The 20,726-nt window shown below is 37.5% G+C and overlaps 1 protein-coding gene across 3 annotated transcripts in view; it reads right to left on the bottom strand.

Moving 5' to 3' along the window:
- The window catches only part of LOC150091743 (triple functional domain protein-like), a 402,788-nt gene that overhangs the window by 194,395 nt on the left and 187,667 nt on the right, over nt 1–20,726 (bottom strand). Inside the window, exon 1 of one of the 3 annotated variants that reach the window (XM_090376801.1) lies at nt 1,867–2,021. The exons of the other annotated variants lie outside the window; for them this stretch is intronic. Within the exon in view, the coding sequence (XP_090232927.1) occupies nt 1,867–1,967 (101 nt within the window). The 5' untranslated portion in view covers nt 1,968–2,021. Of the gene's footprint in view, nt 1–1,866; nt 2,022–20,726 lie in introns of those variants that run through there. 3 annotated transcript variants of the gene reach the window in all.

Raw genomic sequence — 20,726 nt, 5'->3', positions numbered from 1 at the left:
ATTTATCAATGATATTGATGAAAGTATATTAGGCTTAATGTCTAAGTTTGCAGATGATACAGAGGTTGAGGATCGTTAATGACAGTATGCTACTGCAACAGGATCTATAAAAGTTGGGCAGATGGGCTGAGAAATGTCAACTGAAGTTTAACATTGACAAATGCAAAATACTATATATGGGTAGCAGCAACCCCAGAGTAACATATCAACTGTATGGTACTACACTCAGGGTACTGGAGAATAAAAAAGATCTGAGGGTAATTGTGCAGTTAGACAAAGTTCTCTGAGCAGTACAAACAGACTGTCTGGAAACCTTTTGGGATTTTGTCAATGATATACAAGAATTTTGCTAGCAGGGATAAGAATGTGATTATTCCTTTGTATAAAGCAATGGTCAGATCACATCTTCCGTACTGCATCCAGGTCTGGAGGCCTCATTTTAGGAAGGATGTAGATTTGCTAAAATGAGTACAGACAAGATAACAAGTTTAGTGAGGAGAACAAAGGGGTGCCCTTACCAAGAAAAGCTTAAGTTCTGTAAATTGCAGCATCTGGAGACTAGGCATGTGCAAGGTGACCTGACTGAGGCATAGAAGGCTTTGAGCAAGCAGAATGCTGATAGAATTCTCTCTTGCTCAAATTATGCACTTGAGGGGGCATAAATTGAAACTGAGGAAAGACAGTCACAGTATAGACGTATGGAAATTTGCTTTTAGCCAGCAAGTGGTTGATTGCTGGAACAAACTTCCATCTGTCATTGCAGACGTTAATAGCATAAATAAATTCAAGGAAGAACTTAAACTTTTGGAGGGAATGGATAGGTGAAATGGGAAGTTATTATTATTACATTTTAGCTGATGCCGTATAAAGCTTGCTTTCTTGCATCATGCTAAAATTATTATATTTTTTGCAACAATTTTGATAAAAAAAAAACCCATAAAATATGGCTGGAAAAGCTGTATTAACACTCTTTTCTGTTCCACCTTCATTATTTCTTCGTTGCCGCTGATAACGTGGAATTGAGAAATAACGAATATAACACTTAAAAATGTAATGTTATCTTCGGGTTTTCATTGTAAAACCCGAAGTTCATTGTAAAACTATAACCACATTAAAATTCACTGGATAACAACGCAAATATTTTCATTAGTGTCATTGGTAGATCACATTAATTTTTTTGCATTTTCGAAATTTGAAAATGAAGATGCAAAAATCAGGAAAAATGTACCAAATATATAAAAACGGAATTTTTTTGAAAATCAAGAAATAGCGTAATACATACGCTAACCCATGCGTGGGGTCAGATAAATTTTCGTTTAGGAGATTCCTTTACTATTATACATAAGCATTAAAATCCCATAATGAATTATTCATTTTATGAAATGGTGTATGGAAAAACTTTGGATGAATATAATTTAAATAAATAAATAAATAAAAGCATAAAACAAAATAAACATGCATTCAGTGTAGACATGTGCTACGATTTACTTTATTATTACTTTATAATAAATCAGTATATCTAAGGATCTTCTTATGAATGGTAACGCTACTGCCAAACAGCTGATTGCTGCTTATCAAAGAATATTTTTCTTTTGCTAATTCAAGAAGACTCAGGAAGGAAATAGGACTGTGTGGAGAAATGCATGACCTAGGCACTGAAATATCAATTTCAAATGTTTCGAGGTTGCTCGCTATGTTATACCAGAAGTATTTTATGATCCAAGCAATGGCACGCAAAGCCAAATCCCATCGGAGTGTATTACGCAGGTTATATTACCATCACCTTTTACGATGTTGGTAAATATTACCACACAATTTCATCTTGCCCAGACATCCACTCTTTATGTAAGGAATTATTTTACTGACCTTACTCCTGATGCAATACTATCTGACCAACTTGATCTCCGATGTGCATGTCGACTTCGACAGCACTGCCAACAAGTAGAAGGCTTTAAGGCTGCATCCATAATAGAAAATTTTACGACCACTTTTGTCACTTCATGGCAATTACAACGTCGCGACCAAAGGCACGGAGAGATTAGTATTGAAACACCGGTGCCACCGAGAGCAAATATTACGCTAGTTACCGCTGCCACCACTGTCGTCCATCGCGAAAGCAGAAAGGACATACCCATTTCAGTCGGAGGTAGCACGATTAGTATCTGACGTTTTGAAGCCTCATATAGCTCACGTGTAAAGTGTGCACAATCATCCGAAGCATTCGCGTTAAGAAGCCGTAGGACTGGCATTGTTTTTCAATGAGATGAACTGTAAACTCTTTTATTCACGACACATAAATGAATAAATGAATTTTTCCTACATACTACTAGAAAAACCGTTAGTAAACATTGTCGGAAACACTTGTTGCAAAACTGAATAACCGTTTCATTTGGAGAGAAACGGGCTATGATATATAAATCAGTTGGAACCGTTGCATCTTTCCCTACAGTAGTATAACTACCTACAGTAGTATAACTAGTGTAGGGAAATATGTTATGAGCTCATAGCGAAATTTAAATTCATTAAACTTAAGTTTTCTGAATAGGAAAAGAAGAAGTGATAGAGAAAGCGAGCAAGTGTGCTGAACTGTAACCAGGGTCAGTTTGACAGCAGATGACTGCAAAGGCTGAAAATTTTATATTTATGATAAAAGAGGGAAGAAGAAACATTAAACGGGAGTTTGAAGAAATGCGAAGAAACTGAACAATGGATTGTCAATGATGCTGACTGAATTCGACGTTGCTAATTCCTTTAACCCGAAAGAAATTGCGAAAGCTTTTTTAAAGGCCAGAAAACATAAATACAAACTGTCCTTATAAAGGTTACGGTCCCCAATGCTATATACTGTATAATGACGGATTTAGGCATAGGGCCCCGGAGCACATAATTTTAGGTGCCCTAAAATAAGGTCACATGGTTCCCCTGGGTTAAAGCTACCATCCGTCCTCATTTTCCCGGACATGTCCTCATTTTTTAGGTATCATGGACTGTCCGAGAGGAATTTCTAAAATATTGAAAATATCCGGAATTTTGGTTCTTAAAATTTGAAAATCTCCTGATCCTTAGCATTGTAAAATTTGTAAGGCGTACACCAAATCAGCTTTGCGGAAGTAATCCCAAGAACTCCACTTCCGGCTGTAAACAATACAGATTGAGGAGTTTATCATTTAACATTGAGAAGTTTATCATGCGTTTGGAGTTAATGAAATTTTGTTCATGCAGTTTGACTTTTTCACTCCATTTTTTTATTCTCTTTTACATTCGTGGTGAGTAGACAATTCAAAATAAAATTTCTCTCGTTATTTATTTTACCTGAAATTCATGCTAATTAAGTGAGATCTCACATTTTCTATTCTTTCAGCAGTTCGTATAAACAATATGATTCATCCAGCTTCAATTCGTCGTATTTATTTACGAGTAAGCACAGTTTTTGTATGCGATATTTCTTAATTATCAGTTGATGAAGTAATCAGTAACTTCCTCAAATTATTTTTTATTTCTACTATTTAAATTAAAATAATTGCTTAATTTACATAAATTCAGGAATACCCATTATGCCGAAAAGGAAGTGCACGTTTACGGGCGACTTGAGGATGAAATATCCAGATTTTCGAAAGGGAAGAGTAGATGAGAAGGCGGAATGCATCGTTTGCGGCCCAGAAACATAAGAACATTAGATTTGAAAAATGTTGCAACAAGGTAACAGACTTTTTAGTAAAAGCCCCCAAATGGCTTGATGCAAGTTTGTTGCTGAAGGAACCCTTGCCTTTCGTACAGTGGCGCATAACCACAGCGATAAATCGATGTCTTGTACAGCAGAATTATTAAAGTCGATATGCTCTGATTCAGATATTGCTAGGAGGTTATCTTGTGCAAAAACAAAGACTGAAGCAATAATTAATTTCAGTTGAAGTTGTTAAGTCCCTGCAGAATGTACAGTTTTTTGGAGTTTCCACTGACGCCACTAATCGTGGATTTCTTAAAATTTCCCAATCTTGTATATCATTTTTGACTGGATAAATGGTGGCTCAAAGGTTAAGCTAATAGAATTAAATAGCAAGTCAGATGAGACCACAGCTACTATTTCTGGCTATGTTTATGAGACCTTGTGTAAAAGTGGCCTGGATAAGAAAAATATTGCATTTGGTGGAGATAATTGTAACACCATGTTTGGAGGAGTGCGGAGATACAATGGGAATAATGTATTTTCAAAATTACAAAGATTATTTGGTCGATCGCTAATAGGAGTGGGCTGCCCTGTCCACATTCTGTATAATTGTATCCAGCATGGAGCAGATGCAATTGATGTAGATATTGATTCCATTGTTCTTAAGATTTTTATTTCAGTGTCTACACTGTACGTGTTGAAAACCTAAAAAAATTATGCAAATTTACAGAGGTTACCTATAAAAAATTCCTGTATCATAGCAAAACACGCTTGCTTTCTCTATTACTTCCAATTGAAAGGATTATAAGTATTTATTCAGCCCTAAGGTCTTTCTTCAAGAAATGCCCCCAAGATTTTAAAACTTTTTTTGAAGATGAGTTTAGTGAAATTTCACTTGTTCATTGCCGAACTGTAATGTCACTCTTCAATTCACATATAATGAGCATTGAAAGGAATGACAATTCTTTGATAAAAGTTATTGAAGCTCTTGCTTCCGTAAGGGATATTCTGTCAGAAAGAAGTAAATGTCAGTTAATTTCCCTCAAAGTGAAGGAAATGTTGGAGAAGAGGCAAGAAGAAGGATATACAGAGAAATGTGGAGTTTTCAGAAGAAATATCCAGAACTTATATTCATCATGCACTGAATACTTGGACATGTGGTTGAAACCACTGGAAGAAGTTTCTTCATTCAGGTGGACGTCTTTAAGAGAGCCACTTGAATGGGATAGTGTGGTTTCAACAATTAGGTACCTTCATACAAAAGGAGTGTGTGTGGATGATGTGAAGTGCTTTGATCAGCTTTGTAAGTTAAAAAATCGTAGCGGAAATTATGGATACTGATGTTTCTGTTCCTTGTAATGTAAGATGGGCTAATTATTTTAGCGACTGTAAGAATGAAGAGTTTTTCACAGAGCTGTTAATAATTGCTCAATTTTTCTTTTACATACCACCACATAATGCATTTATTGAAAGACTGTTTTCAATGATGGAGATGCGGTAGTCTAAGGATAGAAATTCGTTTACTGTGGATTCAATTAAGGGACTAATGCTTACAAAATTCAATTTCAGTGACATGCTGTGTAAAGAATCCCACTCATATTTATCCAAAAATACAGATTTACAGAGAAAAATTGCATCAGTGTAAAAATATAAAAGAAATGTAGAGAATAGCAAATAAATTACGCTGAGAAAAAAAAAGTATTTTTTCCATTCATATCATAATTAAATTTTTTGTGTATCATTTTTTACGAATTAAGCAATCCGCATAAGAATGGTAAGTGCGAATTCTGATAATTTAAGGGATTTGAACTATTCAATTAAAATATTTAACATGTTATTACTTTGCCAGTGACTGTATTATTACCCAATTATCATAATAAACTGTTATTAAAGGCTTAGGCATTTTTGAAAAGACAGTAAGAAAATGTAAGCTGTGTTTTGTAAAATAGGAAAATGCATCCTCAAAAGTCCGGATTTTTCTGCCCAAATGTCCTCATTTTTAAGGCAGCCCTACCTTGGGTCAACAGTAAAAGAGTATTTTCTCAAGGTTCTAGTAGAAGAGGCCCACTGGAAAATTCACTTACTATTGACCGAGGTGTAATGGCTCAGAGCAAAGGCGCCATTGCACCTCAGTAATCTGTCCTTTCCCTATAGTAAGTCGGAGATCATATACGTACATTAAATAAGCATAGGTGATGTTAGTGTGGTGACTGATGTAGTCCAGGCTTAAAATAATGAAAACACATAGAAAGGTATGATTAAAAATTCTGATTGAGAAAACTTCAATACATACTCTTAATGACTAGATTATGTTTCAAGATAATACTCTACATCTCGTCTTCAAGCCTTACGATTTTGGAAAGTTAACAGTTGCAGGAGATATGCTGAAAACCAGGCCACAGACTACAGGATTTCCTGCAACTGTAGGCCTGAAGATCAGACGCAGTATTGCCTTCAAACGTAGTTTAAGAGTAGCTATTCAGTTTTTCTCAATAACAGTTCTTAAACCCATTTTTACAAGTGGTATAATAGTATTTTTATTATTTTAAACTTTAAGATGATAAATCATGTAACGCCCTTCTTCCAACTTATACGTCTAGTGCATTTTTTATATAAACCATAAACATGGAACATATAAAATATTAGTATGTACAAATCGTTAAATCTAATTTTACAATGAACACGGCATACCTTAATTCCTAGAACTGGCATTGCTCGCTCAAGTAAATGGGTGGTGGTTGTTGCTGAAAAATTCAAAATACTTTACAAGGGCTACTAAGACCGAGAAGTGTCTGTCAGAGTTGAAGTTTAAACCATCAAAAGGAATCTATTATTCGAAGACGTTTAAGATAATTAAAGATTTTCCCTAAGTTTTCTTTACCACATAAGAGAACGTCAGAAGAGTTTGCACATTTGCCAATGATCAGGAGCTGGCTCGGATGCTGAAAAGCATTGATGAACTATGAAACTGTGTGTAAGCTGTAGTATCTGACATACAGAGCAAAGTGGATGATCTTGCCAAACGAATGGTGTTGTTAACATACCGATTAATTAATTAATGCTAGATGACGTGAGGGCGATGAAACAAAGCCCTGAAGAGTTGATGAGGATAAAAAAAAAAAAAAAAAAAAGACACAACCTCACATTAGTGCCACCCCAGAATTTACTCATATGCTCATGTTGCGTGTTCTCTAGTCGATCCAATGCTGAACGAAACACCCGAGTTTACAAGGAGGGGGTAGGAACCTTGATGTTTACTCCCTAGACTGATTAACTCAGCCACGGAATGGAAAAAGCACACAAATGTTCCGCGCGTAATTCACAGGATTCGAACTCGGAACCTTTTTCACCGTTGTGGACAAGACGGTGAATATAACCACTGTGCTATCCGTGCAGACAGTTGATGAAGATATAGGTTTTGGTGATAGGGTAACCTTTTTTTATATACTTGTCGAAAGTTGACTGCGCAGAAGCCTTTTTATATATCAACATAGATCACCATTTGGGATGATTCTGTTGAACTTGGCGAACCTAGCGGCATTGGAGTTCATTGTCTCAAAGGCTTGTCTGCGCGTGTAGCACAATGGTATCGTCACCGTCCTCCTCACACCGGGTGGAAAAGACTCGGGTTCGAATCCCGTCGATGACGCGAGGAACTTTAATGGATTTTTTCACTCTGTGGCTGAGTTAGTCGGTCTCAGGCGTAGATAGCAATGTTTCCCCCCCCCCCAGAAATTCGGGTTTTTTCATCCAGCAAACAGGCAAATCGATCAGAGAACACACGCAATTTACAGACAAATAAATATATGAGTAGATGTAAGAAATTACGGGTGGCACTAATATAATGTTTTGTCTCAAAGGTTGCCATTTCTTGGCAATGCCCTTACATGCTTCCGTCATTTTCTTTGTTGTAAAATGCTTTTCTGGTTTCACTTCATATTCGCCCTGGATTTCCTCCACAACCTTCCACTGCTCCTCCAGCTTTGTTAGCTCCTAGTTTGTTAGACGTTCACCAAGTGAATCGAGATAAACTTGAGTGGTTTTTTTTCCGACTTTCTCCTAGAATCCTTGAAAGCTGATCACAAACTGAGGACACAGGTTCATTCGAACACATTCATATTCGTTGGATTAATATCGTCGTCCAGGCTATTGCGATGTCTCTTATTGCATTGTTGATTAGGGTTTACCAGACGTTCCAGGCTTCCAGGGACAGTCTCCGGAATATCGCCAATTACCCCAATATCCCCAATGTGCCCCGGACTCACAAGAACTGCAAATGATCATGTACTTCAGACTGCTCTTTCCAGGTAAATATTCTGCAAATTAACGCCTCTCTCTGTACATGGTCAACGATCATGACATACCTCCTTCCTATTACTATGGTCGCATTAGTGTGAACGTGGCATCGACTTAATTTGACATGGAGAATTTAAGAGCAAATTCAGATTCATCATAAATTCAAAATATCTGAATTTATGATTTAATTTAAAATATGACTACGAGTTTCATTATCAATTTTATAATTTTTGACAAATCGACTTACATTATTTTTGGGTTAGAAATAATCCGTGCTTAATCATATATTCGATATATAAGTCGACCCGTTTTTTTAATAGTCATCTTTCGAATCTCGTGTACTGATGTATTACAATAACCCCTGCATTGAGAACCACTGTCTACTTTTAATTTATCATTTCTGTTCTTTATTTTAAAAGCTGGGGCATTTTATTACACAATACAGTACAGTAAACCGTAAGAAAGCGGTAAGCGTATACAATACTTCCGTATGAAGAAGGTCACCAAACTAAAACTATAAGCATAGATGAAGAGGTGAAATAGATCTTATCGATGTAATACGTGTACAGTATTGCATCGTGGAAGATTTTATTGTATCACTGGGCCATTCCTGGTTGCCTGTTAGTAGCAATGAACTGTACTAGTCTCTCTGTAAATACTGCCTCATTATGGAAGAGTGTTTGCTGTAAGAAATTGACTATCTCGAGAATTTAGTATTAGAACTAGTATTAATCAGATGAAGCGATGCAAAGAAGCAAAGGTTGCAAAGTTGGTATAATCGCAGTCCATTCCACACCGCGCGGAAAAGACACCTGAGTTAGAACGACGCGAGGAATTTTTATGGGCCGTTTTCACAACGTGGTTGAGTTGGTCGGTCTCACGCGAGGATGGCATATCTTTTTCTTCCGGAAACTCGGTTTTTCGTCCGGCAAACAGCAAATCGACCACAGAACACATGCAATTATATGCGGTGCAATATGACATAAGTTGATTATGTGCCTAAAATTCTACAACAGCAAGGAAGCGAACTTATTATGCATCACCAAAAACAAAAAAATAAAAAATATAAAAATAAAGAAAAATTCTCTATTCAACCACAATTTATCTACTTCTAAAAAGTAACAATCCAATCCTGGCTTGAAAATTGTCTCTCTCTACCTCAACTACTTTGAGGTAGAGAGAGCAACTTATTCTAATGACCAACAACCTGCTCGAAGGTGAACTTCAAGAGATTCACTCTTCAATTGCTTCCCAAAATTTTTGGGATTCCTTTTCTTGTTCCATATACAAACGTAAAAATAGGATGCTTTCAATGAGATTCTCCAAAGAAGCACTCTATCTGCTCTTCTTTTTTTCAGTTATTGTTCCTCTCCTCGTTCACGATAATATTCCAATAACTGGGTATGCTGAAGATCTGGTTATATCTGGTTCAAGTCACAAAACTTTAATAACTCTAAATTAAATGATGCACTTAATACAATCTGTACCTATGTTAAGGAATTTAGCTTAGATATTAATCCTAAAAAATCGTCTCTTTTAATTTTATCACCTACTTTGCACAATCCCTGTATAAAGAAAGTTACAACTCAGAAAGATTTTGGAACCTATTTTTTTAATGAAAAGCTGTTGTGGAATTCGCAGGTTATAGCTGCTTAAAAACCTTATCCATCTCTGCTCTTCACACTTTAATGAAATATTTTAAATCTCACATGTTTACTCACCTGTTATATGATGCTGAGATCTTGTCAGCTACTGCCAACTGAATGGCATCCATTTTATAGAGCATAACATTATTAAATGAATAAATGTTAGGTCAGGATATGAATATACCAGATATAGAAAGCAAATTTTAGAAAAATCTTGAATATACACCCATTGACAACATCATTCAAATCAGTGTTAAATTAGTTTCTCTATCTTTCTTCTATATTTAATTTGCACATATTCCTTATTTATGTAATGATTAGCAATCAATGGAAGCCCCTCTGGCTTGTGTGACACAGGGTTGATTGGTTGTATCCAATTTACTGACTAATCGACTGGTATTTATTAATTTACTTCTCTCATTCATTCTGCTTATCACTTTAAGGACCTTACGACTTTGAGATAATCTTTGAGGTGTCTAGTTTCCAGGCACTGCAGTCCACATCTTTTAAGACGTTCCGCATAGGGAAAACTCTTAGTATTCACAAACAATCTAGCTGCCCTTCTTTGGACCCTTTCTAGAAGTTCTTACTATCGTTTTAATTCCACTACTAGTTACGTGGTAACTAATTCGCGTCAAATCACCGATATAAAATATCTACGAATACGTAACTTACAAAATCTTTAGCCAAATTTAAAAATAAGTTAAAGAACGTGACTAGGCCTATTAAACTATTTATTGAACACAATTTAATATGTTAATTAAGTAAATAAAATAGAAAAAAATTTCAAAAAAAACTATCTGTCTGTTTACAAGTTCTCAAAATTATTCCTCTGCACAGTCCGGTCCCTTGTCTTTTATATTACTGGGGCAGTCTCGTCTCTCCAGTTCAACTGTTCGTCCAAGGAGATTAAAAAGCTTCAGTTTGTATAAATTGTGAACATGCTGTGTGGCGCTAATGAAGAATGAAAGTACTGTACACTGTATCATGTGCAATGTCCCTTTGGGACATGCACATGTTATAGTGATATCATTTGAGTTGTTACACCGTTGAGTTTCTAATATTTCAAGAGAGCGTAGTTGATTCATGTGGATATAATACACTGATTGACAAAATTAACAAAACCAGAAAACGTGGTGTAACTCGTGCAGCTTTCATTTCATTGTTATTCTATAGTGGTGTACGATAGAATAACAATGAAATGAGGAAACAGCGAGGAACTTCGGACATTTATAGGGGTTGTATAAGAATTACCAAAAAAGGTTACATTGCAGAGGCCTCCGTAGTCGAGTGGTCAGGAGCGGGAGTGCAATAGCACACGCTCTTTGAGTAGACAGGGGTTCAAGCCGCTGACTGCTAAATACGGTCAATCTACCAACCAGGCAGATTATGGTCCATTCCCACAATATGAATCGTTGAGTAGGTTTCCATCCTGCAGGGCAGGGCCGGATTTCCCATTAGGCACAGTGCCTAGGTGGTTCATCATTTATTATAGTTGAAACTTGAGTCACGTTAATTGACGTGATTCGCAGTCAAAGTATTAAATTAGAAGAAAAATTTTAGCACATTTCGGAATAAAAGTGCCGATGGCCTACGGAACCAAAATCCAGCACTGCTGCAGGGATTGATAATGACTGCAGTTTTCCTTTTTTCTTACAACATTCTCGAAAACATGATCACATGACATCAGTAGGGCGTATGGTCTCCACCAACAGCCAAACAGGCCTGACAGCTGTGAACTATGCTGGATACAAGGTTCCCATAAGATTATGTGGCAACAAATCTCATTCTTCCCCCAGCACAGACTCAGCTCACCAAGTAACCGAGAGTTGGCAGTTGGCGTGCAATACGACATCCAAGGGCGTCCCGCACATGTTCGATCGGATTAGTCTGCTGATGGTGCTGGCCACCGCAGTCGTTGGATATATTCAGTCAGAGCCGTGCCGAGGGTGAGGCGAACGAGGCTGTTGCCTCAGATTAAAAGCTGAAAAGGGGACGCCAAAAGAAAGATTAAATAATTGCCAACGTTGCCATGATTAACAGTAGGGCACAATTTTTCATTCTTGTCTCAGGTACTAAATGGCTCGGTACACGGCCCTGTATTCAGTCAAGATATTCTTCAACCACTTTGAGCTCTATGTTCAGGGGCGTTATTGTGCACGAAAAGAAAATCTGGGCCAGCCATATCCCTACAAGGTCGCACGTAGGAGTCGAGGATCTCTTTTCGGTACCTCTACGCAGTGACGGTACCCCTATCAAAAACATGAAGAGGGGTGCGGCCGTTGATCATTATTCCGCCCCACACGAGAACACCGCCTCCACAATAATTATCCCTTTCTCTGAAGTAGGACAGATAGTACCGCATTTCCACTTGAATTGCGCCTTCATAACACAGTCCGGGAAATATTTTCTCCTGTGGCCGCAGCAACCTCAAAAGACAGTTGATCACAGGCCATCATAGGGTTCTGTCTTGCAGTTAGAGCCAGATAGCGGTCTGTTCTGGTTGCCGTAGCCCTCGGACAACTCCTCTCGTAATGGTTCCTGAAACTGCTTCTATAGTGCTGAGACGACACTGCATGACATATTAAGCCAATATGCCACCTCCGTCTACGACTGCCAGCTTCAAGTCGTTCAACGGCCCACCATTTCAAAAAGAATTATCTAAATGACGACCTGCCATCCTGGGTACTGGAAATATCGCTATCCCACTGAGAAAGCCAAAAAACGGGAATGAAGTGATTTGTTCGCAACCCGTGTTTTTATAGGCATGAATAATTTGCATAATGTAAGGCTCTATAAGGTGGTAGATCGATTTCTATTGGATACTCGGAAATTTGCGTGTCAGGATGCCTATTATATCAAATATTCGCCTTCGGCGACACTGTTCACAATAAATAATTCATGAGAAACATTTTGTTCTATTAATTTTGACAAGCAGTGTATCTTTAGAGGTGACTGTGTTTATAATTTTAGGAAGTGAATTATCAAGAAATATTTCTACACTTATGGAATACCATGCTCCGTGGTTGCAGTGACAAAAGATACACAACATTAGTTCATCTATAGTATAACAAAAAAAAAAACAAAAAAAAAAAAAAACTAACTGTCATATTAAAGCTACCCATGACTGAACTAATAAGCCCATGTGTATTATGTCCAAAAAATTGAGTGATGTTCTATGATGGATTTGCCTGTTTTGATATAACTAAGCGACGGAGTGGGCAAAAAAAAAAAAAACATAAAACTTCCTCGTATCACTGAGGAGGTTCGGACATGGGCCTTGACCACCACCCGGGGTGGGGACGAAAGCGATTATAACCACTGTGCTACCACACAGGAATTATAACGACTACAAATTTTTGTGATGAAAAATGGTTGGATTATACACAATACACTGTATACGTGTATGAGATAGAAGAAGGCGTTGCAGAGGTATTCCCGTTCATCCCTTTCGTACCAAACACTTTTTCGTGAAGTGCTGCGCTCATTATTTCCTTCTCTAGAAGCAGTAGCTACTCCAAATACCGACACATTCTGGTGTTCCATTACACCATTCTTTAGAAAGGAACGCTTCAGTTGAGAGCGTAGTTATTTTCTGAGGTAAAGAAAGAAAAATTCTTCGGATAAGTAAACTTACTTAAGTTATAGAGAAGAACAAATATGTAATAGTTGGTATCATCTTCGTTTAGCGATTCTCATATGTTGCTATTTATATCTATTGCAGATGTAGAATGAAGAAAGTTCATCCATATACCATGACAATAAAGAATTATAGTCAACAAAAGTACAGCTACAATCGACTTCGGCCATGTGTTTGTTACAATTTAATCAACCTCTGCTCAGTTTAATATCAGATCTAAGATTTTTTTTTAAACAAAACTTCGTAAAACCATCTCAAATGTTCCTCCAAATACACTTAAATATTCTTTCGATAAAAGACCTCTTATCTACACAATATTCAATAACGTGTCAGCCAACCTTTGGCCTTAATTACTCAATATATCATTATTTCGGTAGACTTGGAACCAATTTTTGATGACGGAAGGGAGTACCTTGGTCCGTTTCTCATTGGATACAACGGTCAGCTACTGTTCGCGGGAGTGATGGCTTTCCCCTAAACCGACGTTCCAGTTCACCACAAAGGTGTTCAGTGGAGTTCAGGGTCGGCAAATAATGCTTCGGCACACACATCTTCAAACCAAAGTACTATAGGCTGTAATGGTCACATCGTCATGGTATCCTCGTGGGTAGCACAGTTGGTATAATCACCGTCTTCCCACAGTGGGTAGAAAAGACCCGAGTTCGCATCCCGTCGATGACGTGAGGAATTTTATGGGAATTTTTCACAACGTGGTTAAATTAGTCGGCTTAGGGGAGGATAAGGTGATTTTTTCTTACAGAAATTCGGGTTTATCGTTCAGCAAATAGAAAACTGATCACAGACAATTTACAGACATTCCATTTGAGTGAAATGCAATGGCATTTCACTCAAACCTCAGTACAGAGGCGGATTTAACGGCGGGCGCACCGGGAGCGCGCCCTGGGCCCCGACTTCTAAAGGGCCCACGCAAAACCCCAACAAATTAGTTCAAAACTTTGTGATTATTATTAATTATATTATACATATACAGTATTATATTCAAATTTTATTGGAAATAAAACATTAATAGTACATAATATTTTTTATTTATTTAAAAAAATGGTTAACATGTATATTTATTTTCCCTGTCTCTCTCTCTTTTTTTAAGGGACCCAATATTTTCTTCTGCGCCCGGGCCTCAACCGACCTTAATCCGCTTCTGCCTCAATGAATGAGCCATTCTCCAGCTCTTTGCCAGACCCAAACACAGCTATCAGATCTGAAAAGTGTGCCGTGATTCGTCATTCCATAACAGAGCTTTCCAACATTCCAATATCCATTACGATGCACTTCAACTCCCTTACGTATTCATCATCGTCATCATCAGCCATTTTCAATCCACTGCAGGATGAAGGCCTCTCCAGCAACTTTCCAGTTCCTTCTGTTTTGAGCACTGGCCATCCATTTACTACCCAAAAACTCATGAATTTCATCTATCCATCTCCGCCTTTGTCTTCCAGGTTTTCTTCTATCTCCTCTTGGGTACCATTCTGTTATTTTCTTAGTCCATCTGTCATCATGTCTTCGAGCTATGTGTCCTGCCCAAGACCATTTTAGTTCTTTAGTTTTGATAAAATTGTCCTTTACTTGAGTTTTCTGCCTAATCCATGTGTTTCTCTTCTTATCTAACAGTCTGATTCCCAGTATAATTCATTCCATTCTTCGCTGTGTAGTTCTCAGCTTCTCTTCCATTCTTTTGGTGAGTGCCCAAGTTTCACTTCCATAAGTCATGGTGGGGAGTATACATTGATTCATTATTTTACGTTTCAGACAAACTGGGATATTGCTCTTCAGTATGTGACTATATTTCCTGAATGCTATCCATCCAAAATTTATTCTTCTCTTGACTTCCAGCCATTTATCATTATTACAGCTAATAACTTGTCCCAGATAAGTATATGACTCCACCTTTTCAATTACTGCTCCTTCAATCATTATTTCCCTTTCAGTGGCATACTTGTTCATCATTACCTTTGTTTTAGCCATATTCATCTTTAGTCCAAAATCCTTACTAACTGTGCATAACTGATTAAGATTTACCTCTAATTCTTTGGGATCGTGGCTTATGACCACAATGTCATCTGCAAATCGTAAATGGTTTAGGTACTCTCCGTTCACATTGACTCCTTTCTGCGACCAGTCTAATCTTCTGAAAGCTTCCTCAAGGGCAGCAGTAAACAGCTTCGGAGATATTGTGTCTCCTTGTCGAACTCCTTTCTCGATTTTAAATTTCCTACTGTCTTTGTCTAGTCTAATAAAGGAGGTAGCATTCTCATATATTTTCTTCAAAATCATAATATATGGGGTATCTATGCCTTGTCTTTCCAGTGCCCGAAACATTGCCTTATGCTGTATGGAGTCAAATGCCTTTTCATAATCCACAAATGCCAGGCATAATGGTGTTTTATATTCATTTGCTTTCTCCATTAGGTGTGATATTACGTGAAGGTGATCCATAGTTGAGAATCCTGTCCTAAAGCCAGCTTGCTCTTTCGGTTGATTCTCATCAAGTATTCTTTCTAATCTGTTAGTAATGACCCTTGTGAACAACTTGTAGATGAGGGATAACAAGCCAATTGGTCTTTAATTTCCAATTTCTGATTTATCTCCTTTCTTATGCAGCAAAACTATGATTGCATTATTCCACTGCTTAGGCGTCACACCTTTTCTAATGCACTTTGTGAAGAGCCTTGCCAGTTTTTGTGTTATGTCTCTTCCTCCCAATTTTAACAACTCTACAGTAACTTCATCTTCCCCCGGGGCTTTCCGATTCTTCATTTTCTTCAATGCATGTTCTACCTCATCAGGAAGAATATCGGGTATGTTGTATGTGTTGCTACTTTCCAATCCATCTTCACCACTGCTGGTATCATTCCCTCGCTCCTTGTATAATTCTCTATAGTAGTCTTCTGCTATTTGAATTATGCCTTCTCTGCTGTTTATAAGTACACCATCGCTATTCGCTATTCTTCAGTTTCAGTATCATTTGTCTTTCTGTATTACTGCTCATGGCTGCTGATTTAAATCTTTTGTTTTCCCTTAATGCTTGTTCTACTTTTCTTGTGTTAAATCTTCTTATGTCCTCTCTGAGTCTCTTTCTAATGGCTTTGCATACCTCAGTATACTCAATTTTCTCCCTGTCAGTGTTTTTCTTGCTCTTCATTTGTCGTCTTCGGTTCATCATGACAAGTGTTTCTTGACTAATTTTTTCTTCTTTGGATTTCTTTTTCCCTATAGGTTTCTTGGGCTTGATCACTTTCAGAAAGTTGTAATATTCCTCGTCGATATCTTGGTCCTGAGCAGTCTGCAGAAGCTCAAACTTGTTCTTAAGTTCCAGTACATACTGCTTTTTCTCCTCCTCTGTTATCTCAAAGACCTTTGTATTATTTACTCGAGTCAGTTTTTTCCTTTCCTTTCCTACATCTATATCAAGTGTACATCTTACCATTCTGTGATCACTTCCAACATTTACCTTATTCAGGACGGTAACATCATTCACAATATAGCTTCTGTTAGTGAGGATGAAGTCGATTTCATTAGTTGTTAATCCATTTGGACTCTTCCATGTTCACTTTCTGTTCACCCTTTTCTTGAAAAATGTGTTCATTACTGACAGTCCTTGAGATTCTGCAAATTCCACAAGTCTTTCACCTCTTTTATTTCTTTCACCAATTTCAAAATTTCCTATAGTTCCTCTTTCTGTGCTGTTTTGCCTTTTTCCAACCTTAGCATTGAAGTCCCCCATAATAATAGTGTAGTGGGTTTTCTGCTCATCTAGAAGACTCTCAATTTCGGTGTACATTTCTTCAACCTCTTCATCATCATGGCTCGATGTTGGTGCATAAATCATTATAATCTTTAGCTTGTACCTCTTAGAAATCTTGGGTATTAGTCTTGACACCCTTGGTGATGTACTTTTGAATTCTAAAATGCTGTTTTTAAAATCTTTATGGACCAGAAACCCAACTCCACCTTCACTCCTTTCACTGTTTCCATTGGTATACAGCAGATTTCCGCTTGATAAACTTATAAGTGATTCATTTCTTCTTCTTGTTTCAGCCAAACCGATGATATTCAATTCACGTTTTCTAATTCCTTTTCCAGCTCTAATATCCTGTCTTCACCGATGAGTGATCCTACGTTATAACAGGCCAAGTTCAGTTTCCTTGCATGGCAGCCTGATCGTACCCAGGGATTCTTAGCACCCTGTGCTTCCACTCTGATCCTCTCGCTGCCGTAAGAGGGAGAGTGAAAGCTGCTGCTGGGGACTGAGGGCCTTTTGTATTGTTGTGCTGTCATGTGCTGGAGGGTTTGGTCTTTTCCTCTTCACGCTGACCAGGCGTCTTGAAGAGAACCATTCTACATGTTCGTTGCCACCTAAGTGACGTAACAGGGCTTACCATCGAGGTGTGCATGAGTGGATTTTAGGGAGGCAGGCCAACCGGACTTCTCCTAAATCTTCTGTAATAGAGAGATATTGGATCCATCAGTGTTTTAGGCTGAGTGTCTGATAACACACAGGGTACCTGTTCCCCTCTAAGCCCCTTACGTATTATCCTTGTACTAATATTAATTCTGTAGTCTTCCTAAACTCCTGGTTGAGAGTATTTAATGAGGTTGAAGGGATCTACGTACTGCTTTTCTGAGCTCCCTGCGGCGCTCAGAAAAGCAGTACGTAGATCCTTATTTTGTCAACATCTGTAGTTTAACTGAACGTTCAATGGCTGTAGTAGCATCAAGATGTTCCAATTTGGTAATTACGTCAGTAACTGTTGATTTAAGGCAAGGATGGCAAACCTATGGCACGTTTAGGAATATATACGGGCACACGGAAGCTCATAAATATTTCATATTAAACAGTACATTTTATTTTAAGACAAATTAATTTTACCGTCTATCACCCACATTTGGCGGTAAAACCCAAAGTGTAACTGTGTGCAGAATTATACAGCACCAACGTTCTCATAAAGTTTCAAGTATTGTTTCCCTTTTTAAGTCAGTTTTTTTCTATGGCACGCGAATATCGTATTTTTGTTTAAGCTTTTTTTTTTTTTTTTTTGGTAACAAAGCTGGAAAAGGTTTCCATCGTTGATCAAGGGTGTTGAAGCTCTGCTGAACAGCACAAAGAGATTGATTGCTAATATGGCATCCTGTGATAACCCCTTGTTAGAAGCTGCTAGGCCCAAAGCCTCGACCCTTCTGCTGTACTGCATTGATCTACTTATTTCTGGTATCAATGTAGTTGCTTTTATACCTATTACTGACACGTGGATGCAGCTATGGTTCATTTATCCCAAATCTTAGGAGTGCCCATATGCTTTCTGGCAGTATAATTTAAAATGGATCTGCTGAAAAATTAAATTTCCAGAGTCACTTCCAAATGGTCCACAATATGCACAAATAATACGATAAATTACAAATTGTTTAATGAAACATTTGTAAGTTGGGGCTGTTTCTAATGGCGAATCTACCATGACCCCCATGTCCACCACAGGGAGAAGTGCGAGAAGTCAGGAATACAACAGCTGCGCCTCTGACTGCTTCCTTTGCATGGCCAGACATATAAACGTCAAACTCTCGGAAAATTATGTAGTGAAAAATATTAATCTTCGCACCGTCTTTTATTAAGTTAAAGCATTTTAGTTTCTATCAACTGGTCCATGGTTAAAAAAGGCTCAACAGAAATGTATCTATTGCACAGTTTTTATTAAAAACAATGCACAGTTTTTATTAAAATTATTATTATTTTTTTTAAAACAGTGAACAGGATGTCGTCATGCCCCAGAAAACACAATATCTTTAATTAATAATAATTCTATTGCATAAAATTTTATGCTATGTATAAATCAGTTATTACATCGCAAGCGTTTATTTGACTGGAAGATCGTAAGCGATCTTCCAGTCAAAGCATGCGGCACAGAACGCGTCAACTAGTTTAATCCTGTAATCCGTACTGCGACTCAGTTTACCAGTTTTATGCAGTATAAATAAGACTTTATATTTATCGTTAAATTTATCAAAATTCCAAAACTATTTATCATCTTATTTAAGGACATTACATGGTAATACCATTTTTTACAAATTTTTGACTTAATCAATTCCAATAGCTAAATTAAAACAGCGACGTTTCAGAATTCCTTAGTGAATTCTTTCATCGGGCCAGGGTTTGGTTGAGAAAATTTTTGCTTTGAATAACAGATACATGGAAAACTTCGTAGGATGGAAGCAAAAATGGCTACACTGAGCACAACAATAAGTTAACAAACACTGTTTTTTTTTTTTTTTTATGAGTTTCCAGAAAAATGCCAACTAGCCTTTTTTATATTTGTGTTCAGTACAGCCATTTTAGGTTCATTATGTATAGTTTAAAATGAGGCTGTTGTTTCAAGCAAAAATTCTCAACATACAAACTCTAGCTTGATGGCATAATGCAGTAAGAAATTCTGAAACGTCGCGATTTTAACTTAGTACTGGGTCTGAGTGGGTAAAAAATTTATAAAAGTATTTATCGTGACTTACCAATGCATCTAATTTAAAACTTATCACATGATAAAGAATATATTTAATAACTCAAGAGATAAATATTGATTAATATAATATTACACCGGGATTATTAACAGCATCACGTTCCGGAACTTCTGCCAGTCCCTTGATCACATGCACAAGTCACAACTCTCAGAATGTACAGGAAAGAAAGGGAAGGGAGATGACGTCATAACAGAGCAAATGGCTCCTGGCTGGACAATCAGAGGAATCCAGTGATCCCACTCACCTTAAAAAGAGTTCTTGTAAATTATATACATAGATTTTATTTCCTAAATAATCGCTTACCGCTAAAAAACAAAATTTTTATAAATGGTATTCAAAGAAAGTGCATTAACACTTAAAAATGTAATTGTCGTCCGAATAACACAAGTATATGGCAATATTTCTTATAGATTGCATCAGATAAGATTGACACGCGTAAGTGATGACGTAATATTGCATCAGCTGTTACTTTCAGCTATATAAGCACGCTCTGCAAGAGTTGCAGTCATTCCTTGCTTGTGTCAGGATGGCGAGTTACATGCAGTTGACGCCACGAAGAAGAAAGAGTATTGTTGCTTTACGTGAGGAAGGATGTTCTTCCCGTCATACTGCTTATAGAGTGTCTTGTAATCAGTCGACAGTGAGTAGATTTCTTTCCAAGAATACTGGTTCTGCTGATAGGAAAAAATGAAACGGACGCAAACGAGTCTCTACGCCAAAACAGGACCGCGTTTTGAAGCGCTTATATCTTAAAAACCGTAAAGCTTCTTCGTCTGGGCTGTAAAGAGAATGGGAAGAACATACAGGAGTGATAGCAAGTGTAGTAACAGTCAGAAGACGCCTCTTCAAAAATGGCCTTGTAGGCTGTCGTCCTAAGAAGTCCCTCCTCATACAAAAAATGAAAAAAAAGGCCCGTTTAATTTAGTATAAGGAGCATGTCCAATGGACC

The sequence above is a fragment of the Mastigoproctus giganteus genome, chromosome 1, assembly GCF_048544385.1.
Source record: "Mastigoproctus giganteus isolate SK-2022 chromosome 1, ASM4854438v1, whole genome shotgun sequence".
NCBI lineage: Eukaryota > Metazoa > Arthropoda > Arachnida > Uropygi > Thelyphonidae > Mastigoproctus > Mastigoproctus giganteus.
The sequence above is the reverse complement of the archived record's forward strand: the minus strand, read 5'-3'. Positions and strand labels throughout refer to the sequence as shown.